The sequence below is a fragment of the Ictidomys tridecemlineatus genome, chromosome 10, assembly GCF_052094955.1.
Source record: "Ictidomys tridecemlineatus isolate mIctTri1 chromosome 10, mIctTri1.hap1, whole genome shotgun sequence".
NCBI classification, from domain to species: domain Eukaryota; kingdom Metazoa; phylum Chordata; class Mammalia; order Rodentia; family Sciuridae; genus Ictidomys; species Ictidomys tridecemlineatus.
The window spans coordinates 15,250,053-15,275,864 of NC_135486.1; the positions used below are offsets into that span (position 1 = coordinate 15,250,053).

The 25,812-nt window shown below is 34.2% G+C and overlaps 1 protein-coding gene across 9 annotated transcripts in view; it reads left to right on the forward strand.

The window, feature by feature from the left end:
• Positions 1–25,812, forward strand: part of Smg7 (SMG7 nonsense mediated mRNA decay factor) — a 78,144-nt gene that overhangs the window by 11,854 nt on the left and 40,478 nt on the right. For 6 of the 9 annotated variants that reach the window (XM_013356179.4, XM_013356180.4, XM_040276656.2 and 3 more), the window contains exon 2: positions 22,873–23,011. The exons of 1 other annotated variant lie outside the window; for it this stretch is intronic. In XM_013356179.4, the coding sequence (XP_013211633.1) occupies positions 22,896–23,011 (116 nt within the window). In that variant the 5' untranslated portion in view covers positions 22,873–22,895. Of the gene's footprint in view, positions 1–15,228; positions 15,342–22,872; positions 23,012–25,812 lie in introns of all 9 variants that reach the window. 2 more of the 9 variants (XM_078022463.1, XM_078022464.1) reach the window with 2 other exon arrangements.

Genomic DNA, 25,812 nt, shown 5'->3' on the forward strand with positions numbered 1-25,812 from the left:
AACCCATACACTAGGATCTTTTTGGCTTCCTAAAATACCATTATGGTGAAGCAAATTTAAGAGTAAGTTCTTTGAATTAAGATTTTTCATGTTTAGGTTGTTCTGAGTTCAAATCCTGGGTCTGCTAGCTATTAGCGATATGACCTAAAACATCTCTAGGTTTTTTTTTTGTTTTGTTTTGTTTTAAGTAATGTTATTGTGTTTTTATACATTTATTTTATTTTATTTATTTTTTATGTGGTGCTGAGGATCGAACCTAGTGCCTCACTCATTCGAGGCAAGCTTTCTACCACTGAGCTATAGCTGTAACCCTCTATTTTAGTTTTGCTATCTGAAAAATGCTTATTATAATAGGATTACCAGGAGAATTTCACTAATATATGTATATGTATAAAGTATAGCATAGTTTCAGATGAGTAAAGAGCCTAATTTCTGCATTGACTTAATTTTCTGCATTTTTAAAAACATATTGGTATATAACTTATAAGTTTGCAAGTTTAGTCTTGGAATTAGAACAGTTGTGATATAAATAGCTGTAGGATAATTGAGGGGTCTTTACTGTAAAGCAGACTTCTTTATTCTACAAGAGTATATTCTTGGATATCATTAGTACTTTGTACTTTTCAATATACTTTTTTTTAAATTTATTTTTTAGTTTTAGGTGGATATAGTATTTTATTTTATTTTTATGTGGTGCTGAGGATTGAACCCAGTGTCTCATGCATGCTAGGTGAGCACTTTACCACTGAGCCACAACCCCAGCCCCTCAATTTGAGAAATTTGGTTTAATTTGGATTCTTTATAGGATTTCTCATTACTTGCAAAATGCTATGTGTTGTGAACTTAAGGAGGGAGATGTATTTTATTGTTTCCCAAAGTTAAGCCCCTCAATATACTTTTCTATATACTCTTCTTAAATATATACAGTAACCTTGTATAATTGGATTGGGATTTTATAGAGAAGTAAGACTTAAGTCAAGAATACCTAATTAGACAAGTTAGGATTAGTCTTAATCTACTCCGTACTCTTTGACTTCACGCACTTGAATTTAAAAATGAAAAAATGTGTTTGAGTATTCACATTTACTATTGATGTTGTTAAGCGGTGTAATATATTTAAATGATTCACAATTAGGTGGTTGCAAATTCATCTATTAAAAAGGATATTTCTTAAAAATTATTTTTTAAAATTTCAAGTGTTAGTATAGTTGTCGTCTTTGCCACGTTTAGTATCTACTTCTTTTTGAAATAAAACAAAAACCAGAATATGGTAAGCATAACCATATATATGATAGTTTTAGCCACTGTTGGGACAACAGACCTAAGTCTGGACTCTTCAAGACACATAGCAACTATGGTCACCTTACCATCTAGGGATATATAGCCTTCCAGTTATTTTTTTATACGTATATAAACATATCCACATAATTGTATGTGCATATGTATGTGTATACCTTGAAAACTGGGACTGTACTATATCATGGTTTTGTAATCTTTTTTCCTGACATATTAAAATGTATTCATAATGGTATACTATATTATTGAAAAACTGGCATGCTGTTCTATTGTATTGAAGTACTATAATTTTTTGAATTGATTTCCTAATAATAAAAATTTACATTGTCTCCAGTACTTTATTATTTTAAAAAATCCTATTACGAACATCTCTGTACATGTCTATCATTTTTGTACATCTGCTTAGGTGGAAAGTATATTGACATTTAAAAGTGTTAGTTAGATGTATCCTCCTTACCCCCAGTACGTCCATATCTGAACCTTTGGAACCTGTGAATATTACTGCATATTACTTGGCAAAAGAGAGTTAAAGTTGCAGAGGAAATTAAAATTGCTAATCAGTGGGTTTTAAAGAATTGTTATGGTTTATCTGTGGATCCAATGTAATCACAAGGAACCTGGAGTATCACAAGTGTAGAAGAGTGAGATAAAAGAGCCAAAACTAGAGAGATGACATCCTACTGGCTTTGAAGATGGAAAAGAGCCAGGAGTCAAGGAATGCAGGTAGCGTCTAGAACTAGGAAAAGGCAAAAACCAGAATTCTGTCCTAGAGCCTTCAGAAAACAATTTAAGCATGGTAACACCTTGATGTTAGCCCACTAGTAGCCATTTTGAACTTCTAATCTTCATACCTGTAAGATAATAAATTTGTGGTGTTTTTATATCATACACACAGTTTGTGGTAATCTGTTACAGCAGCAATAGGAAATTAAAGAAATGGATATTTCCATAAATCATCACAAAGTTCAAACTGTTTAATCTGTCCCTAGCATTGTTTAAAAGTACCTGATTCTGTACATCCTCATCAGTAATGAGGGTCTCACGCATATCACTTTTGTTTTTAAGCAGACCTTTTGATGTCTTTATTTGTATTTCATGTATGCAAAACTATCCAGTACTCTAGCAATTCTTAAAATGTATCTTATTGAACATGAATTTTCTAGTATATTCATGGTCACTAGGCTTATCAATGTTTCTAAGGCAAAAATAAATTTGAGAAAATTGGTTTAATTTGGATTCTTTATAGGATTTCTCATTACTTGCAAAATGCTATATGTTGTGAACTTAAGGAGGGAGATGTACTTTATTGTTTCCCAAAGTTAAGTCACATTTCATAGGATTGATTTTTTTTTTTTTAATGGTGCTTTCCCTTTTGAGATCTTTTCTCTCTTAACCATTTTGTTAATATACTCAATCTTCATATATGCTGAAATCAGACCTTAGAATTCATCATTCTTTGGAATTCTTCTATCTCTAAAATCTTAAATTCAGCCATTCTGTTTTGACCACAGCTTCACAACTTTCACAACTGCTTCTGGTTAAGGCTTCCAGTGTATTGATTTTTTTTTCTTCCTTTTTCTTTATTAGTTAAGTCTCTACTTTTTCATTTTCTTCCTTCTGTTTTTACTTTCCCTCCCTGCTTGTCTTTAGACATCACTTTACTATCTTACCTGTGTCCTTCTTCCTTGTCCCATTGTCCTTCCACCTCACTTGTTTGGGAAAATTCAATACAGAATGATTCTGACAATGTCCTTCTTTGGGTATTAACAGGTTACTCCACATGGGGAAAAAATATTACAGAGTAGTTCATTGCTATTAAAATGTATAGTCTTCACTTTGGTATCTGTTAGTTGTTTTTCCCTCTCTGATTTGCCTTTAAAGCAGTGGTTTTAAGCTTTTACTATTTTCTTGTAGTATTCTTAGCAGATGACTTTATAGCACAAAGCCTTTTGGTGGGACTTATCTTATTTCTGCTCCCCCTTTCACTAGTCTGGTGTTTGTCCCCTCTTCTCAGAATGGGAAGAAGTTGGCTTCCTCCATATTAAGGTGTTGTCTCTGTGATCTCACAGTGTTTGTTCTGTCTCACCTTTTTCTTGTTATTGGAGCTTCATCATAAATATTTAAACACGCTCCCTTTAACCTCTACATCTTTCCTAGCAGTGTCCTATCATTTCCTCTTCCTCATTTATCACCTTAAAAATATCCTCACCTCATGCTCTTAAGATTTCTACCCCTACTGCTCTACTGAATCTATACTTGTCCTGGTTACCAAAGGCCTCACCTGTTTTTAAAGTCCATGGACTCTTTCCATTACTCCCTGTTTTTCTCTACAGCATCAGTGATGTGTGGAAGAATGTAAGGACATGGGTTTGAGAGGTGGTCATGTGGCAGATTATGAACTTCATTATAGTTTGGATTTGATCCTGAAAGCTATGGCAAGTCATAGTAATGTTTTAAGCAGGAAGCAATAGAACTAGAGGGAATTAGAGAGGATCCAGGTGAAAAGTGATTTAGGGTACAGACTGAGTGACTGTTATTTATTTCATCTTCACACAAGAACCCTGTTAAAGTAGGTGTATCTTTTGATGCTTGGTGAAACATGAGTTTTCCTTGTTTTAGACCCAGATGAGGACTTTTTTTTTTTTTTTTAATGTGCCTCATTTTCCGATCCCTAAATTCCCATGTGAAGTGAGATGCAAACAAGAGGACAATTTAGATTCTGGAAATTTCAACCATGTATTGTAAAGTGAGTTTGAAAATAATATAATGTGATACCAACCTAATAAAATAACAGTGATTCTTCTAATCTCACTCACCACAGCATAGAATACTTCTGTGACCAGACGTGTGGAAAGTTTTCCCGACACACCAAGCTATTTTCCAGTGGGTATCTTAATTTAGATCAGATCTCAGAAGTTGAGGACTCATCTCACAAGGCTGTCTCTACTTCAGACACCAAACACAAATAGTAGGTTGTCATTTATATATACTTCTGACCAACAGGGCATAAGTTGGGTTTCCTACAGCCTTACTCATTGGATTCGATAATTTGTCAGGAGGCTCACAGAACTCAGGGAAACAATTTATTTACATTATCTTTTTTTCAAATAAAAGATATTATAAGGATATTATAATAAAGGCTATGATAAAGCATCATACAGATAATATTCTTTATAAAAAAAAGATGCTTTATAATATCCAGATTAAGAAATGGATAGAGCAAGATATGTAGTAAGGAGGAAGCACAGGCATCCTTGCCCATTCTGGGTTCATAACCTTCCAGTACATCCATGTATTCAGTAATCTGGAAATCCATCAGATCCTTGTTCTATAGTTTTTATAGTGCTTGATCTCCAGATCCTTCTCTCCTCCCCTTTCTTTTCTTTTTTTCCTTTTTTTTTGGGGGGGGGGCGGGGGGTACCCAGGATTGGACTTGGGCACTCAACTCCTGAGCCACATCCCCAGCCCTATTTTATATTTTAATTAGCGACAGAGTCTCACTGAGTTGCTTAGTACCTCGAAGTAGCTGAGATTGGCTTTGAACTCTCGATCCTCCTGCCTCAGCCTCCTGAGCCGCTGGGATTACAGGCATGTGCCACCAAGCCCAGCTCTACTCCCCTTTCTTAAAGGTCAGTGGGTGGGCATGAAATTTCTAAACCTGTAACCGTTTGGTCTTTCTGGTGACCAGCCCTAACCTGAGTCGCTTTTTTAGCATAAAACTTAGATATGACCAAAAGGGATTTATTATGAATAATGAGACATTTCTGTCAGTCAGGAAATTCCAAGGGTTTAGGTACTCTGTGATAGGAAACAGAGACAAAGACCAAATATATTTCATATTATGCCACAATAACCATCAAGTTTTCTGCTTTCTGTTTGTTACCTCCAGTGTTTACTCATACTGAACTAATGATTAGTTTTTCCTCTCCACTATTTTTGGCAGCTAGTGTAAAGCTACTGGTGATGGCAGCTTTCAAAAACATGTCACCATGAGTGATTCTCCATTGTTTTAAATACTTACAGGGAATTGCATTCCTTTGTAAGGATTTATTGTTTTGTGTTGGATTTGGGAGATGTTTGTAGCATACCCTGATGTAATCATGTATGTATCTTTGTAAAACTTTAAAGGGGAATTCTGAGTTAATATCCTTCATTTTAAAATCTTTTGGCACATCTTTTTATGATTTTATAAATAATGTTTTTTAGGAATCATTTTGACCTATTTGTTGTTTGAAAGCCTTCTTGATGATTATGCTCTTAGACTCTGTCATGGGTCCTGGGTTAACTCCTATTCACCTGTAATTTGGCAGACACTGATATGCTTTTTGCTTTTTCAGTTCTGACTTTGAGGCCTGCATAGATTTGTAGTGAGGAATAACTTTATAGAATAGAGAGGCTGTTTTTCTTTTGACTTGATTTGTAATAGCCAATACTTATTTTTGTGCCAGGCATTATTCTAAACATTCATTTTTATTCTTTGAATTGTGATAGGAGTACTATGGGATATATACTTGAGGAAACAGAGGCTCACAGTAGTTGAGGGTCATATACAAAAAGACAGAGCCAAGTTTTAAACCCAGAAATCAGGTTTCACAAACTGTGTTTTTAATCATACATCATGCCAACTGTATTTCCATACTTATATTCTTATTTGTTTAGGGTTGTAGGATTTTAATTTTTATTTTGTATGTTTACTATATATTTACATAAAACACATAATTAAATGATCTAAACAAACATTTCTCATCAATCTCAACTTTTCCAGTGCACTTATTTTCTGTGAACAACAAAGAGTGGGTGGGATAGTTTTATCAATATTGAGGGAAGCAAAAAGGGAAGACTTGTTTTCTTTACTATTTGAAATAAATTTATTTAGACTGCTTTAAGTCATCTTACTGACTAGTCAATGTATTACTTCTTCCCTATTATAGCTACCCTTTCTCCAGTTTCTGCCTTTAGTATTGATATTTAAATACAGTCTATTTACCAGGATCTTTGGAAATATTATAAAACAGTTGTTTATGGGAGCAAGTAATTCTGACCCACCTGGGTTCATAGGACAAGTCAAGAATACCTTCCAGATTTTTTTTAAACTACAGAGAAGATTGGAATTCTATTTTTCCTTATTGACTAGGTAGAATTATTAGAGATATTTATGTGCTGGCTTCTAATGCTAAGGGATATGGTTTTGTGTGTATGAAATTCAAATTTTAGTAAGTTGCTTCAAAAGGAAAAATTCAGTGTGATTTGCTTATTAATTTATTTTTGTGATGCTGTCCTCCTGCACATTGGGCAGGTGCTCTGCCAGTGAGCTACATCCTTAAGCCCCAAGTGTGACTTTTTTAAAGTAACAAGTTACTAAAGCTTTACTTTTGTATTTGGCAAAATACATGTTTGAATTTACTATTTTCCTTCTTAAATATATTGTCAATTGAATGGCAAGACTGTGGTTAACCCAGGAAAAAGGACAACTTTCTTTTACTTCACAGTGTTAACTTTTTTTTTTTTTTTTTGGTGGTAGTATCAATGATTGAATTCAGGAGCACTACACTGAGCTACACCCCTAGCCCTTTTTGTTTTGAGAATGTCTTGCTAAGGTACAGAAGCTGGCCTTAAACTTGGCATCCTTATGCTTTGGCCTCTCAAGTGCCACCATGTCCAGCTCCTCTCTTTTTCATGTTGCCCTTTAAATATTCCTTCTTCCAGAAAATTTTTTCTTGAATCATTTTGGCATTATTTTCCTCAGATAAATAACTAGGTGTTTCTCTTTATTCTTAATTCTCTTTTATTGGTCATATTATTTTTGTGCATTTACCATTTTTTTTGTTGCCATTTTAGCATTTGAAGAGAAATGTACAACCTGAGGGCCATACTGACATTCAGTAAATATTCATTAATAATATGTGAGCTTGTACTAATTCCAACATTTTGAATTATATGAATTTCTCACAATAATTGACATACCTTGTTCTTAAAGGAATGGTAGAGTCTGAATAATCAGTAATATTCTTCCTTGTGACATAAACACAGCGAAGTATACTTGATTGAAGCAATGGAAAGAAGCAATAACTGTATCATTGTCTTTAAAATATTTTTTTTAGTTGTTGTTGGACATAATACCTTTATTGTATTTATTTTTGTGTGGTGCTGAGGATTGTACCCAGCGTCTTGCACATGCTAGGCAAGCGCTCTACCACTGAGCCACAACCCCAGGCTTTTAAGAAGTGCTAGTACAGTATAGGTGTAAAGATGGAAGGATAAGGGGAGTTTATATTCTTAAATTGTGAGGAACAGAAACATTCTGGTTTATTTAAGCATCCAGGAGTTGGAGACGTCGGTTCATCATCTGTAGGAGTTTCCTATTAATACTATAACAAATTACCACTACATTATGAGTTAAAATAACACAAACATGTTATCTCACAGGTCTGGAGGACACAGTTTGAAATGGGTACTTGCCCTTTCCAGCTTTTGAGGCTGCCTTGGCTCATGGCTCCCCTCCATCTTCAAAGCCAGTAATCCTATCATTCTACCTTCTATTTCCCTTATTACATCTTTTTTAATTTCTTGCCTCCCTCTTTTACTTTTTAGAATCCTTGTAATTGTATAGGGCACACTCAGATAATACAGAATAGTCTTCCTTTTGCAAAATCCTTGATTTAATCACATCTGGACAATTCTTTTTCCGGATTTACATATTCAGAGTTTCTGGGAATTAGGCTGTGGACTTCTTTGGGGATCATTCTGTCTCCCACGACAGCTATACAACCAGGAACAAAGTCTCAAATCACGCCTGTGAAGATACTGTGCAGCACCTCAACTGCATTCATCACTGATATGATTACAGTATTTTTTTTCTTTTTCATAAGTACTTCAGCATTAACAGTATCTTCATGTGTTAAATGTTCTCACTGACAAACCTTGAAAAACAAGCCTTCACTTTTCATATAGGAAACTGAAACTCAGGCCAAAGGTCAAACAACAAAGTAAACAGGAATTTAATTATTTAATTCTACTTATATAATATAAAGTGCCTAGAGTGCCAAGTGTTATGTTAAATGATAAGATAGTGAAAAAGCTTGGCTTGGCTTCATTCTCAAGTTCATATAGAATTTTTCTGCTTGGGCTGGGCAAGGGAGGTCAAGTGAAATAACCTTGAGAAGGTAAAATACAGTTTCCCTGAGACTGCTTACTGTAGCTGTTATACATCTAACTCCAAGGTCCTGCAGCTTGGGTTGAGGCCCACCCTCCAAAGTTAGATCTGATACTTTCCTAGGTAGTCTTCAGCAGCCTTATCTCTTGTCAAGTTCAGGCTATAATCCCCATTAGATTATTTTATATGTTGATTTGCTTACTACTTATCTCCTACAACCCCTGGTCAACAACATAAGTTCCCTGAAAGCAGGAGTCTTCTGTACTTTCTTCACTGCTTTATATCTCTGGGCCTAGATTAGTGTCTTAGATATAATGGGCCCTCAAGTATTTGTTGATGGAATAAGAGGTAGATTGTAATATACAACTTGTGTTACTAATAAAATACATAGATTGAATACTTTGTAAAGAAATTTGTTACTTACCGTGCTTGAAGCTGGGAAGTCCAGGGGTCCCACATCTAAGGGCTTCTTCCTGTCATCCTGTGGCAGAAGGCAGAAGGACACGAGGCAGCAAGTAAGGCAACTTTATAACAAACCCAGTCTCATGATAACTATCCTACTCTCGTGACAAGAACATTAATCTCTTTATGAGAGCTGAACCCTCATGACTTACCTAATCATCTTTTATTAGGCCCCCACTTCCCAAACTGTTGCATTGGGAGTTTCTAACACATGAAATTTAGGAGATACATTCAAACTGTAGCAATTAGTATGCAAGGTGGTTGCCCTGGAGAACCTTCCCACCCTTACCCCACTTTATAGTCAGTGTGGTTTTTAAAATTTAATTTAATTTTAATTTTTTTAGTTGTAGATGGACACAATAACTTTAGTTATTTTTTATGTGGTGCTGAGGATCAAACCCAGTACCTCACATATCATGTACTAGGCAAGTGCTCTACCACTGAGCCACAATCCCAGCCCAGTCAGTATGGTTTTAGGCAACAGTTATCTTTGTAATCTTTCTTTTTTCATATTGTTAAAATAAGAGATCCTCATGAGTGGTTTATACCTGTTCTGATCAAGTATAGAGGTTACTAGCCACCTGTGTCTATTGAGCACTGACTTTTAAATTTTAATTAATTCACATTTCAAAGACCTATGCTTGATTATGTTATTGGAAAGCTTTTATATGTATGGAACAATTTGGACATGTAAAAATCACCCTTTTCAACAGTAAATTTTGTGAAATCTGAATTATGTTAAGTATTTCCAATGAAAATCTAGGATGGGGAATTTAGAGGTGCTGTAATTGTAAAATACATATTAGATTTTGATAATTTATTGTGAAAAGAAAGAATTTTAAATCTTTTAGCAGTTGTTAATATTGATTGCATATTCAAATGCTAATGTTTTAGTTATGTTAGGTTAACTAAAATTCAGTGTTTTCTTTTTCTTTTTTAATGTAGCTACAATTTAATTATATGTGTACTCATATTTCTTTCTGTCAGCCAGTAGTAATACTATAAGGAGTTTCCACCAAAGGATTTTTATTATGTTTTAAAAAACAACTTTATTTTTTTGTCATCCTCATTATCTTGATATTTAAATCACAAATAACATCTTAGCAGGCCACTTAGTTCAGACTTTATCTGTTTTTGAGCTAGAAATGAAATTGATGTGTTTAGAATTGGTATGATAAATTTGGGAACTGCAGTGAAGTCAATGAAGACTGTTGGTGGAAACTGCCAAAATTCACGTGAAGACAATAAGAACCTAAATCAAGACACTGAGAAACATTAGTGAGAGATTTTTAAAGGGATATAAGCAGTGGGATTTTAGTAACTGTTTAGATACGAAGGGTGAAGGAGCAGGAGAGTCATTGATGATATTGAAGTTGGCCTTGAAGAAGTGGTAGAACTTTTAATGGAAATAAGGAATAAAGATGTATGTATTGAAGGGAATTTTAAAGGAATGTCTATGCTGACAGCCCTATAGGCAACTGGAATGAGACCATAGCATGAACTGGGTTAGAAATTATGGACTTTGTAGTTGTCTTTTAGTGGTAAGACTTAAATCTGTAAGCAGGGAAGTACAGCCAGACTTCCACCTCTGCTGGTTCTGCATCTCTGGATTCAACCAACCCTAAGTTGAAAATATTCAGGAAAAAAAAATCTACAGACTTAGCTCAATGGTAAAGCACATGCTAAGCATACATGAGACCCTGGGTTTGATGAGTAGCACCCCCTAAACAGTACAGTAAAAGTAACTTTTTAAAAAGCATTTACATTATATTTGGTGTTATATGTAATCTAGAGATAATTTAAAATATACAGGAGGATATGTTAAGGTTATGTACAAATGCTATAACATTTTATATGAGGAGCATGAAAATATGTGGATTTTGGTATTTAAGGGGCATCTTGGAATCAATCCCCTCTGGATACCAAGGAATAACTATATAAAGTTATCAAGGCCAGATCCTCAGGGAATAGGTGCTAGATGATAATAAAATCAACTTGCATTCTTAATGGCTTTTAACACCCCATTGTTGTTACAAATGTATATGTGCCTTGAATAAAACTAGAGGATTGAGAAATAAATTTGTAATATTAAAATTGCTACCACTGCTGTCAACCCCTTCCAACCTTTTTGTGAGTATAAATTTGTATTTTATGTATATACAGATGATGCCTTTTAGAGTAGACATTGTTTTTGAAGAACCACAAAACGACCTGCTTTTTCTCTGCTGACACATCACAAGTCAATGCAAAAGCCTTTCATGACCTTAAAAGGTATAAACCCCCCACCACCTCAGCACACCTGCAAGTTAGCAGATCAAATTCAGTTCTGTCACTGTCTACCTGGAAATAGCACAGATCCCATAGGTTGAGGGAGTTATGAACTAGGAACCATGAACAAAAACCCCAAATATATATGATAACCTCATAAGCATATTTTTTTAAATTTTATTTTTATGTACATGTATTTGGGGATCAAACCCAGGGCTGCACATATCCTAGCCAAGCACTCTATCACTGAGCTATACCCCAAACCCTAGGATATACTATTTTCAGTCAGATTCTTATCTTTCTATAACAGAGTACTCTTCATCTGAAATGTATAGTTATGAATTTTTACAAACATATCCCCATAACCATCCCCCAAATCAAGATTTAGAACATTTCCAAATCCCCCAAAAATTCTTTCGGGCCCCTTTGTAGTCAGTCCTGACCTATTTCATCTTCTATACCTCAGGCAAATTATTACTCTGATTTTTATCACTGTTGGTTTCTTTTGCTTGCCACAGGTTCATAGTGGAATAATACAGTGTGTACTCTTTTGTATGTATTCTTTTGCTTGACATAAAGAGATTCATCCACATTGTTGTACATTTGTAGTTCCTTCCTGTTGACTGCTGAATTGTATTTCATTGCATGTGTATACCAGTTTGTTCATCTATTCACCTTTTTAAAAATATTTTTTTGTTGTTGTAGTTGGACACACTATCTATTTTGTATTAATTTATTTTTATATAGTGCTAACGTGAGCACTCCACCTCTGAGCCACAACCCCAGACTTTTTGATGAACCTTTAGGTTATTTCTGATTTTTTTTTTTTTTTGGCTATTGTGAATAAAGCTTTGTAGAAACATTCTTTTAAAAATGTTTTCATGAACATATTTTTATTCTTGATACTTGTGGCTGTGCACGTTAATGTTCAATGAGGACATTTTGGTCAGTGACAGACTGCATATACAAGAGTGGTCCCGTAAGATTATACAGGAGCTAAAAAATTCTCATCTCATTGACTGAGACCAAAAGGCAGAAGTATTAAATATTGATGAACACAGTTTATTAATTTTTAATTTCATTGAATCATCTAAGAGTTATTTACTCTGGGGTCGTCCATTTTTGTTTCTATAACAATACCTTAAACTAGGTAATTTATAAACAAAAATTTATTTCTCACGGCTTTGGAGCCTGTAAAGGCCAAGATCTAGGTGTTGGCAGGTTCCGTTTCTATTGAGGGCCTTGTCTGCTTGTAAAATGAGACCTTGTTTCTGCATCCTCCAAAGGGGACAAATGCTGTGCGTTCACATGGCAGGAAGCAATAGAAGGATAAAAAAGAGGCTCTCTAGTTCTCTCCAGCCCCTTATGAGCCACTAATCCCATCCTTGAGGGTGGAGTCTTCATGGCCTGATAATTTCTAAAGGCTCCATGCCTTAATGCTGTTGCTTTGGAGATTAAGTTTCAACATGGATTTTGGAGGACACATAGACTTTCAAACCATAGCAGGTTGTAAAAATTTGCTCCTAAATCATCTTCCAGAGATGTTACAGATCAAGGCCTGGATCCATTTTGCATTAATTTGTATGTATGCTGTTTATGTATTGTTTGAGGTTGAGTTTTTTTCTAGTTTTAAATTTTTATCCAGTTGTTTCAGCATCACTTATTGAAATTTTATTTTAACCCATTAAATTCCTTGCCACTTTGGTCAAAAAACTATACACAGACACCTATATACAAACATACATTCATACATAAGTAGAAGAATTTATTTCTGACCTCTTCTATCCCATTGGTCTGCCTCTGCCCTTATACAGATTGCTCCCTGTTTCCTTGATTTTTCATAGGTCTTCGTTAGGTTTTGAAATTAGTGTAAGTTTGTTACCTTTATTCTTTTTGAAAATTGGTTTCTAATAAATTCTTTAAACCAGCCTCTTGGTTTCTACCTGAAACAGCCTGCTGTTTTTTTTGTTTTGTTTTGTTTTAATTTTTGGAATTGTGTTCTAACAATGGATCAAATTTAGGGAGAATTATAAGTATTTCTAAAGAATCAACTTTTGGCTTTTACTTTTTTCTTTTCTGCTCCTTATTATTTCCTTCCTTCCACTTTATTTGGGCATAATATGCTTTTGTTAGCTCCTTTAGGTAGAAGCTGAGATCAATGCTTTTAGACTTTTCTATTTTAATATAAGCGTTTAAAGCTATAAATATCTCTACTGCTTTTATTGCATTCTACACATTATGTATGTTTCCACTTTCATTTGGTTTGAAATGTTTTCACATTTCTCTTATGATTACTACTTTGACCTTTTATTTGGAAATACATTATTTCATTTCCAAATATCTCAGGAACTAGAAAACTTTATTCCTCAACTTAAGACATCTGATTCCAGGTGGGTTTCTGTATTGATTTGTACTTATGTGATTTAGTTCTTTTAAATTTCTGGAGTCTTGTTTTGTGGTTCAGCATGTGATCTGACTTGGTGAATTCCATGTGCACTTGCAAAGAATATGTGCTCTTTTGTTGGGTAATATATTCCATAAATAACAGGTTTATTTGGTTGATAGTGTTCATCAAACCTTAACTGGTTTTCTGCCTGTTTGCTCTGTTATTTACTGAGAGAGGTTTCTCTTTTCTGTTTCTGATTTTTGTTTTGTTTTTTTCTATTGGTTTATTACTAGCCATGTCTGTCTGTCTTTCTCTTTCCCTCTTCCTCTCTTTGGTTGCTCTAAGACTTATAATATGGGGTCTATTATACCCTTTTATATTTAATGTAAAATGTTGTAACATGTACTTTCATTTCCCCTTTTGTTTATTATTGTTAAACATCTTCTATATATGTCTTGAGTTCCAAAATATAATATTTTCTTCTTAAAACAGTTAATTTTTAAATACAATTTTTAAAATGGTGTAAAAAGTTGTTGAGTATCTGCTGACATGTTTATTATTTCTGGCAATTCTCATTTCTTGATTCAGTTATAATTTTCCATCTAGTATCATGTTTCTTTTCTTTTTTTAAACTATTCCTTATGATGTTGATCTTTTTGGCATCAAATTTCCTTAGCTCTTAAGTTTCTGAAAATGTATTTATTTCACCTGCAGTTTTGAAGAATATTTTCACAGAATGTGAAAGTATAGATGGAGTTTTTGTTTTTTCCTCTAGTACTCTGAAGATGTTCTATGTTCTATTTATTACCTTCTGGTTGGATTTTTGTTTTGTTTTTTGGATAAGCAGTCAGCCATGATTCTTAACTTATTCCTCTTTATGGTTTATATCTTTTTTGTTGTTGTTGCCTTTTAAGATTTTCCTCTTTTATGATTGTTTTTCAACTATTTCATTGAAATGCTTTTGTGGTTTTTCTTTTTTTGTTTAATTACTTGTAGTTTATTGAGTTTCTTACATCTGTGAGTTTATAATTTTCATCAAATCTGGAAAATGTTTATTATTTTTTCACCCAGTACAGAAAAATTGATATCAACCAGATTCCATTATGAACTCTTTAACTTCTCCGGGTCAGTTGCCCAAGTGAACTGATAATTTAGTTTTGTTGCTATGGTATAGAGTTGTATTTTGCCTTATGCACACTTGGCAACATAAGAAGGTATAGTTTGTTTTTCTTGTTTAGTATTAGAAACAAACTGAAAATCTGGCTTTTAAGCTGTTAGAATAACAAGTGATGTTAGTCTATATCTTTGCTTTTGAATAGCAGTATGAGAGGGTGTAATAGAATCTGTTTGATCTTACTCTATGTTTTAGATGCTGCTGAAGAAAGTTGCATAGTATGAAAATGTGTCCCCCTTGTCCTTTTAATTGTGTATTCAAACTTTTTCTATGAATAACAGTTTTGGCCCTAAGCCACAGTACAAATTATTTGTAATGATGACTTAGAGTCACTTCCAAGAACATTCTACAGTTGCTGTTAAGTCTGTGTGTTTATTTCTCCTATATAATTTATATGAAAAAATATAGGAAATCTATGTTATCCATAATTATATTAATTTTAAAAATTTCTGAAAATTAGGATTTTTTGTTTTGCATTGTGTCGAGTAGGAAGAGAGAAGGAAGAACTGGAGAGATACCTCCTGGGAAAGAACTTATACTAAAAGCTAAACCAGGAAAATCACTTTGAGAAGTTCTTCATGTTTAGCAGGAAAATGGGGGAGGTAAGTGGGTCTTACACTGTTAAAAAAGGCAAACTCAGATTAAATCATAAACAATAGGTATTTTCTAGTTAACTTTGAGTATGTGTGAACTGTTGATAATTGAGATCTGTCATGCATTATGTTTGGAAAATGTTTAGGCTGCAGAATTCTGGATGTGAATCCTAGTTCTAGGACTTAATATCTTTGTGGCCATGGGCAAGTTCCCTAAAATCTCTGATCTTTATTTACTTACTTATAAAATTGGAAAGATCTCAGGTTACTATTAAAATTAAACTCTGAATGGTTTATTTCACTTATCATTTAGTAGACCTCAATAATTATTGTCTTTCTTTCTGTCTGTATTTTAAATTTTTAATTTTATTCTGTCTGAGACTTTTTTTTCCTTTTAAACATGCATAATATTTGAACAAGCCCCTATGGCTTCCGGAGACTTCTGTTTTCACCCATTTTTTTTCTATCAGAATTTTTCCTATATTGTTATTTATCCCATTTCACCCTACTTAAAAACCCTTATTTTTATATATTCCATCTTAAAAATCTTTTTGACCTTCATATTTCCCTCCGGCTCCGGGAAATATGAAGGTCAAAAAATATGAAGGTCTTTTCTTTTTCTAGACAAAGTTGTCTGAACTGAGTTTTAGTCTCAGTCCTCTCTTCTTACTCTCGAGGTAGTCTATAGGCTTAAGCCTCTACTTCCCCAACAAAATTACTTAAAAAGATCCTCTCTGACTTCCATATTACTAAATCCAGTGGGCAATTTTCAGCCTTCATTTTAATCGTTAGCAGCATTTATTGATTCTATCCTCCTTTGTTGGACTTTCAGGATTCCATGTTCAAATTTACCTCCTGTCTGTATCTGTTTACTGCTCCCTTCTCAGTGTAGCCTTTAAATATTGGAGTTTCTCAGACTTCTGTATTTCTATACTTATTCAAAATTTTATGTGTGTGTGTGTGTGTGTGTGTGTACACACACACACACACACACACACAAATGGGTATCTGTACTCCCAGTCTTTCCTCTGAACCACAGACACTAACAAACTGCTAGTTACAGTGACTTGAATGTTTAATGAACATCTCAAACTTATCAACATTGTTATAAAAACAGCAAATGCTTATGTAACATCATGTGCCAAACATTGTTTTCCCCAAAACACTCTTCTCCTTAAATTTTCAGTTGCCTTCCCATGTTAGTAAATGGTAAATCCTTGATTTCAGCTTCTTATACTGAAAATCATCCTTGATCTCCCCACCCCCCACTTAACAATCAGTCTGCTGACAAATGGACAGAGTCTGACTGCATCTTACTGTCTCTACTATTGCTGTTATTGGTAAGCCTGTTAGTGTAACACAGCAGCCAGGTGAAACCATTTTAGATGTTAAGTTAGCGCATGTTATATCTTAATATCTTCAGAGGTTGTGCTGGAAGATCTCTCACCCCTCAGACTAAGTCAAGTTGATCCTGACCTTTATGATTCAGTTCATTCAAATGTCTGGACCCTTACTTGGGATGACTGTGATAGCTGGGAAAAACAGATCTCTCTTTCCAAGTACTCTCTTATCCTCAGTTACATATACAGTGGGTGGTATTACAAAATGAACAAGTGCTTATCAAGTCTTTGTGTCATATTTGCTGAAACCCAGTTAGCGCAGGTAAGCCAAGTGACCAAGCCCAGGGTCATTGAGTGAAGGGAGTTCATGAGGGTGCAGGTGCTAGGAAGTATGTGATTCACTGGGGGCCATTAATAAAACAATACACATAGACTCTTTCTGATCTGTGTCATGTTTAATTTGTTAAATTGTTTGCTTATAACATAGCACCTATTTCTTTACTTAAATAAAAAAATAATCTAGGTCGGGAGCAGTGTGCACACCTGTAATCCCAGCTGCTCAGGGGGCTGAGATGGGAAGATCTTGAGTTCAAAACCAGCCTCAGCAAAAAATGAGGTGCTCAGCCAATCAGTGAGCCCTTGTCTCTAAATAAAATGCAAAATAGTGCTGGGGGTGTGGCTCAGTGGTCGAGTGCCCCTAAGTTCAATCCCTGGTACCAAAAAAAGAAAAAAAAAACTATCTACATAAAATCATTGTGTTGAAAATATGGGCTAATGATTCTTTTAAAAATATTTTTAGTTGCAGATGGGCACAATACCTTTTTTTTTTTTTTTTTTTTAATGTGGTGCTAAGGATTGAACCAAGTACCCACACGGGTGAAACAAGTGCTCTACCACTGAGTTAACAACCCCAACCCAGGCTAATGATTCTCTGATTGAAAATCAAATTTGACTTTTGTATATCTTTAGATTTTTAATTTTAGAAACCACTTACAAGAAGAGACTATACAATGTGTACCATAATGATTTATGTATTCTTTTAAGTCAAATAGTATCTTAAATGTTGCTGCTAGCTGTTTAACTTGGCCATCTGCCATATTATCTACCTACTTCAAGATAGAAAGTTGAATTTTATTTTTCCATAATTTAAATTTATTTGGTTCTTTACATTATATAAATGACTGTTTGCTGTTTCTTTTTCCAACCTTATTCTTGTTCTGCATCACCTATCAAAGGATATACTCATACCCTTGTTTTCTCACTATTGAGTTTTAAGAGTTCTTGTGAATTTTGTATAATAGTCCCTTATCAAATTCATTTTTTACAGATATTTTCTCATTTTTATTATTTTTGTGTGTTATTAAAAAATTTTATTAGTGCATTATAATTATACATAGTAAGGGGGTTCTAATTAGTACATGTTCACACATGTACACAATGTGATTTCATTGATACATTCCCCAGGACCTCCTCTTTTCTTCCCCTCCTGCTTCCCCTTTGATCCCCTTCCTATACTCTATTGCTTTCTCTTTTATTTTCTTAAGATCTCCCCACCTTTTTCCACTCCCTACCTTTTTTCCCCCCTCTCTATCTTCCACATATGAGAGAGAACATGTGGCTCTTTAGTTTGGCTTATTTCAGTTAGCATAATGTTCTCAAGTTCCATCCATTTTCCAACATGATTTCATTCTTTATAGTTGACTAGAATTCCACTGTGTATATATTTCACATTTCCTTTAACCATTTGTCTGGAAACTTCTCTTGACATGCTTGTTGTCTTCCGTCACATCCTAATGCTTTATCTTGTCATGTTGTTGCTGTGTCAGTTATTTTTCACTTATTCTTACTATTTCTTGGTCTAGTCTGTTTTTACATTACAGTTGTTTTTAATTCTAGTGTCTACTCATTTTTGCTTTACTTTATATCCTCATTTGGGATTCTGTTGACTTTCCTTCTGTTAGCCACGTATGGAAGCATATGTTTACTTCATTGTTATCTTTTAAGGTGATCTTTTTGTATTTATGGTGATACTAATTTTATTCAAACTTGCTTTCTTTTTATTTTTCTTTTCTATTACCTGTATTAGGTTTTAATATATTAATTTTGTTATGTGTGTTTCATTTTGTGAAGGTATAGGGGTTATTGTAAAGGATTGATTTTTTTTTTTAAACCAAAGAATTTTTAAATGGAAATTAAGTCATTTTGTTAGTAGTTTAAAATGTAGTATTGGAAGCTTTTATATAATCACCACAGTAATGATAAAATGATATTCATAGAAGACATAAACAAAGGGAAATGGGATTATAAAAATCAGTGAAGTTGGGGCTGTGATTGTGATTCATTGGTAGAATGCTTGCCTAGCACATGTGAGGGAGGCACTGGGTTTGATTCTCAGCACCACATAGAAAAAATAAGTAAAAATGAAGGTATTGTGTGCATCTATAACTAAAAATACTTTAAAAATATATCAATGAAGTACAAGTTAAAGCAAAAAAGAAAAACAAAACAACTACAAGAAACACGGGAGATAATAACAAAACGGAAATGGTACATTTTCAGGAATTTATTTAAATATAAATGGATCAGATTCTCCAATCAAAATACATAAATTAGCTAATGAGATTAAACTTTAATAATATTCCAACTATATATCTTGTCTCTGGGAAACACTTTTTATTTATATTTTATAAAGGCTTGTTTTTTTGTTCTTTTTAGATATACATGACAGTATAGTATATTTTGACATATTATACACACGTGAAGTTATACTTCCCATTCTTGTGGTTGTGCATGATGTAGAGTTTCAGTGGTTGTGTATTCATATACAAACAGAGGAAAATGATGTCTAATTAATTCTCCTTTCTTTCCTATTCCTATACCCTTCCCTTGCATTTATTTCCCTTTGTCTAATCCTGTGAACTTCTATTCTTCCCTCTCTCCAGTAATATGTGTTAGCATCCGCATATTAGAACATCTGGCCATTTGGGTATTGGCTTAGTATTAGCATGGTAGTCTCCAGTTCCATCCATTTATTGGCAAATACTATAATTTCATTCTTCTTTATGGCTGAGTAATATTCTACTATGTATATATAACACATTTTCTCTTTAAAGTTATAGATGGACACAATACCTTTATTTATTTATTTTTTATGTGGTACTGAGGATAGAACCCAGTGCCTCATGCATGCTAGGCAAACCCTCTACCATTGAGCTACAACCTCAGCCCCACATTTTCTTTATTCATTCATCTGTTGAAGGGCATCTAGGTTGGTTCTTAGCTATTGTGAATTGAGCTGCTATAACATTGGTGTGGCTGCATCTCTGATTTTAAGTCCTTTGAGTATATGCTGAGAGTAGAATAACTGGTGGTTACATTCCAGGTTTTCTGAGGAATCTCCATTCTGCTTTCCAGAGTGGTTGCATCAATTGCAGTCCCAAGAGCAATGTATGAGTGAACCTTTTTCTCCACATCCTGGTCAACATTTATTGTTACTTGTATTCTTAAATTGTCAAAGAATGGATTATTGGGGGTGGGGATGTTGGACTTTTTTTTTTTTTTAAGAGAGAGAAGAGAGAATTTTTTTAATATTTTTTTCAGTTTTTGGTGGACACAACATCTTTATTTTAAGTTGTGCTGAGGATCGAACCCAGTGCCCCGCCCATGCCAGGCGAGCGCGATACCGCTTGAGCCATATCTCCAGCCCCTGGACTTTTTTTTTTTTTTTGATGGGGTTGAAAATCATAGTTCTTGGCATACCTTGACTAATGTAAAATTTGAGATGAGGGGAAATAGCTTCCCAGTTGATGGCTTCATTTAAATATCACTTGGATTATTCTATTTGAGATTTAAGATTTTGTATTTCTAGAGAAATATTTAGTGTTCTGTGTATGCTGTATAGATGAAAACTAAAAATGAAAATAAAATCTGAATTTTCAGAGAGCCAAGTAAACAGTCATCTATTTCTCTGTATAAAATGATAGGTTTTCTGAACTTAAACAGGAATTTGTTATCCTTTTTCAGATGGAAAAACCTTGCTTTCCTGAAGACTTTTTGAAAACTATTATCAAAATTTGAGAAACCTTGATTTTTTTTATTATCTTGACCTTTAACTGAGAGACTGTTTAGTTCAAATTAATTTAAATTAGAGCACACTGTAATAGAGGGCACTGTTAGGTATAGGATGTACAGGGTGGAATAGGACAGTGTTTAGTGTAGATGTGTAAACAAATGAGTTCTTATAATGCTGTGACTACGGTAGTTGAAATGAGCATTAAGATGTGCTGTCAGTACTTGGCCAAGCCAAGGCTTTCTTAGAGGAGTTGCTGAATTTTAATATACGAGAAGGGTTTAACAAGATAAAGAAAGAAATGGGAGGACACGCCAGGTTGAATGAAAATGCATGAATAAAGATATTGGGGGACAAGGGAGTGGGGATGTGGCTCAGCAGTGGAGCGCCTGCCTCACATTACACAAGGCGCTGGGTTCGATCCTCAGCACCACATAAAAATAAATAACTAAAAATGGAGAGATTGTGTCCATATACAACTTAAAAATAAAAAGATATTGGAGGGCAAAATAGCAAGAGATTAAAAGTAAAGTCATTGGATCATAAAATGCAAAGTAGAAAGCTATGGAATCTTTTATGTGCTGTATGGCACTTCTGTTTTATCATGAAGTATTTTATATCATTCTTTTCCACTAAAGTACAATTAAAGTCACAAGAGTTTGAATATATGTTTTGGAAATATGGCAGCAAAGTCCACTGCTACGTGTTTGAAATTTCTCTTAAGACTTGTTTTATTATTGTTCTGCTGCGGATGACCCAGGGACACTTTACCACTGAACTACATCCCTAGTGCTTTTTAAATTTTTTATTTTGAGATGGTCTCACTAAGTTGCTAAGGTTGGCCTCAAATGTGCAGTTCTCCTGCCTCAGCCTCCCAAGTTGCTGGAATTACAGGCGTGTGCCACCATGCCTGGCTTAAGGTATAACTTATTGTCAGAAATTATGAAAACTTTATGGTCAATTGTGGAATTGATAGTATGGGTTCATAGCTTCAGTTTCCTAATTTAGAATGAAGATAATATCATTTACCTTTTGGAACTGTTGGAAGGGATAATAATAACTGTAAATGATGATAATAACAGTGATAATAGTGACTAACATTTTGAGGGCTTGCTTATGGTCTTAATTGCTTTATTTCTACTACTTTCTTTTATCCTCAAACCATCTCAGTGAGGTAGATTATTTTATTATCTTACAAAACCAGAGCGTAGAGAAGTAATCACCTTAAGTTACATAGCTAGCAAGTGGCAGAACTTGCTTTGATTCCTAGCTCTCTTAACAATATATTATATTAACTTAACAATATATTAACTTAATATATCATATCATACTCCCATTCTATCAGATCATGCATATAGAACATTTGGCCTGGTGTCTAGTACATAATTACAAATGTAATCAATAGTTACTTATCTAACTGCCTAAATCTTTGAGTTAAATTGATACCCTCAAGAAATTGGGCTCTTTTTACTGTATCTTGACTTAGTCCCTGCCATACCATTAATTATAGACAGTGACTTCCCAGCCCATGGTTTTTACCACTACTTTTTGTTGCCTTCTCCTTTCTAGTTGATCTGTTTCTACATTAAGTTTTAAATCTATGGTAGGGACCATATCTGTTTCATTTATCATTGTGTACTTAGGCCTTCATGTAGCAGCTAGCACATTAAAAATGACCCAATTTTGTTCTATGAATGAAGATGTTAAAAATCTGACATTTAAAAAACTAATCTTAGAATTATTCGTATCACCTGTAATTGTGGTTTAGTTGTTTCATGTGTCTTGTTTTTTCCTGCAAGGAGTCTCTCTGCTTCTGTATTCTGCAGGGCATTCTTACCTGGTCGTACAAGACCCCGTTGGGTAACCTGTATCTGTCCTATGGAGATCACTCAGCTTTCAGCCAGTGAGACAGACTAGGAAAGGATAACATTTTGGTCTATAACTGGAATCTGTTAGAAATACTTGAAACAATTTAAAAGGGTGTATTCTAAGAAACTAAATATAAAAAGAAAAAACTTTGGTATTTTTTTCTTTGCCTTTCACATTAAATCATTTCAAAGAAAAATAATTTTATTCCAGGGGAATCTGCTTTTGTGAGTTAACTCATATTTTCCTCCTCTCCTCTATCTAGAATGTCTTAAACCATTCTACCTTATGAGAAATTGGATGTTCTTGCAGATAGTCATTGTGGGAGAAAACGTTTCATTTAAGTCCCAGATGAGGACCGAAAACTTGAAATCAGAGGAGCATCTGAAATCAAGTAATATTAGGTAGGATAAAACTTACAAGGGATTTCTACATGTTTTTATTCATTTTTTAGAGATGTATGTTAAAGTATTTATATTTCATGAACACTAATGGAAGACTTGGAGACTTTGTGAAAGATTTTATTTTGACCAAGATGGGGGAGGGGCATGCTAAAGATTTTTTTTTTTAACCTCTGTGGCTTTATGAGAACTTTGGCATGTTTACTTTGTCATGAGCATTTGTATCTTGTGATCCAAGGAACAATTGTTTAAAAATTTACTGAAGTAAATTTAAGAGATTTTATGTTATGTACTAGTTTTCTGAATATTTATAAGCATAGAGATGTGACCTATCTTGTAAATTATTCTCTAGAATGAAGATTTTGTGCTTCAATTACATGTATAGTAATATATTTGAGTGCCAGAGACATCAGCTCTTATTTCTTTACATCAGTATGGGATGCAGTTAAGCCTACCTAATGCCTAAGGAAATATGTTTATGATAATGTACTAGAGAAGTCTTTTACATGATGAGTTAGTAACTCTTTGCTATAGCATCTTAATGACAGAACATGGGAAAATGCTTAATTTTATAGATGAGGCCTTTAACTGAGAGGTGATAGTTGCTCCTGCAAATCAGTGCTGTGACAGTGACACCTGTATTGAGGCTATTTCAAAAGATTTACATTATTCTATAATGCTTATGAGCTCTGGTTCTGGGAGTGGATTGCAGGTGGATCCCAAACCCTCGAACTTCCTACTAGTTGTGTGACCTTGGGCAAATTTAACCACTCTGCGCCTCCATTTTCTCATTAGCAAAATGGAGAGCTTATATCTCACTTGGTAGAATTGCTGTACAATTCAAAGATTTTATAATAGGTGAAAGCATATATGATCTAATTGTATTATTAGATTATTAATTTTTAACAGATGGATTTAGAGTCTGTTATCATTAGTGTGGCAAAATTTCTATAATTTATAGTTTGTATTATCAGATCCAGTTTTTAAAATACTAAATAACGACATAATGACAACTAATGTTTAGAGAGAGAAAAAAAGAAAAACATCTATGACTCAATTCTTTAACTCCTTCTTGGATTTATTTTCTGTTCATACTAATAATATAGTCTCCATGACATCTAAACAGTTTATTGTTCTTTTGTCACTTGGCATTGTGTGGTGGTAGAGAACCTAGGATTTTTCCACCTTGAAAAATCTTCAACCCAATGTGTCTGCAGAAGGGATCCCATGAAGCAGTAGAGGGGGAGTGGACATTTGACTAGCCAGTCAGTAACCGAAAGAGCAAAAGTAATTTGGTGGTCACAGTCAGATGACCTCCTTTTTGAGGGATCACTTATCTTATTTTATGGAATTTGTTTTATTTATTCCCCATAGTATCTCATCTCCAAATGGCTGCTTACACATATTTACCTTTTCAGATACCCAGCTGTCTAAGCTAATAATCTGGGAGAGATTTTTGTGCTCTTTCCTCTGTTTATCTCCCTTCTGTTAGTTTAACTTCCAGATATTTGTTCAGTCTGAGTTTTTCCATCCACCTGTATTATCACTTTCTCATTTCCAGTCTTGAGCTATTAAAATCCATCTTTCAAAAATCTTGTAGAAGTCTTTTTAAATAGCAAATCTAACAATGCTATATACCTTACATAAACTTAAACTTTGGGTTTTTATTCATTGTAGTATAGGATTTGAACTCCTTAACATTCACACAATGCTTCTCACAATCTCTTGTCTTCCTTGGTGTTCTCCAGCTTCATCTTCTGAGGCTTCCTACCAAGTAGTGTTCCAGTCATCTTCACTCACTGACTTAGCTTTGCTTTTCATTGTTGTGTTATTTTCTTTTGCCTTCTCTTCCTTGAAATTTCCAGATCACAACTGGCTCTTAATAAAACTAGGTACATGGGCTGGGGTTGTGGCTGAGCAGTAGAGCACTTGCCTAGCACATGCCAGGCTCTGGGTTAGATCCTCAGCACCACATATAAATAAATAAATAAAATAAAGGTATTGTGTCCAACTACAACTTAAAAATACACACACACACACACACACACACACACACACACACACATTTTAAACCAGAAATGTTTAAAAATAAATAAGTAAAACTAGATACACATTTTCAAAGAATATAGATTGTGCAGTAAATGTTATGGTATAGAGCTTTGGAGTATTAGGAAATTTTAAAATGCCATAGGGAGAAAGCTGATTAGTATTTTTACTAACATACTGAGAAAAGTTCCTTTAGGAGCTTTGGATCCTTGAGTCTCAGCAAAATTCAACAATGCCGAAATATGATTTGGTTTTCTTGATTAACATCATGAGACATACTGATGTCTGAGAAAACTATATATTGCCTATGAGGTTTTGTGAGTGTGTGCGTAAGTGTACTACACTCACTTTATAGTATCTGGCCTCTTATTTAGTGTAAATTATTATGATTAGGTTCTTGATTTATGGATATAATTACAGAATATTGTTACCCCTAATTGCTCCTTCTCTGGAAACAAGTAAACAAATTAACACAATAAGAAAATCTACCTTGGCTGTTGCTCACACTACTTCCACCCCCCAAGGAAAGAAATTAACCTCTTAAAGTAAAAGGGAGTGATGGGCCAGGCCCAGTGGTGCATGCCTGTAATCCCAGCAGCTCAGGAGGCTGAGGCAGGAAGATCAAAGAGTTCAGCAATTTAGCCAGGCACTTAGCAAGTTAGTGAGACCCTGTCTCTAAATAAAATACAAAATATGGCTGGGGATGTGCCATCGTAGTTGAGTGCCCCTGAATTCAATCCCTGGTATTCTTACCACCA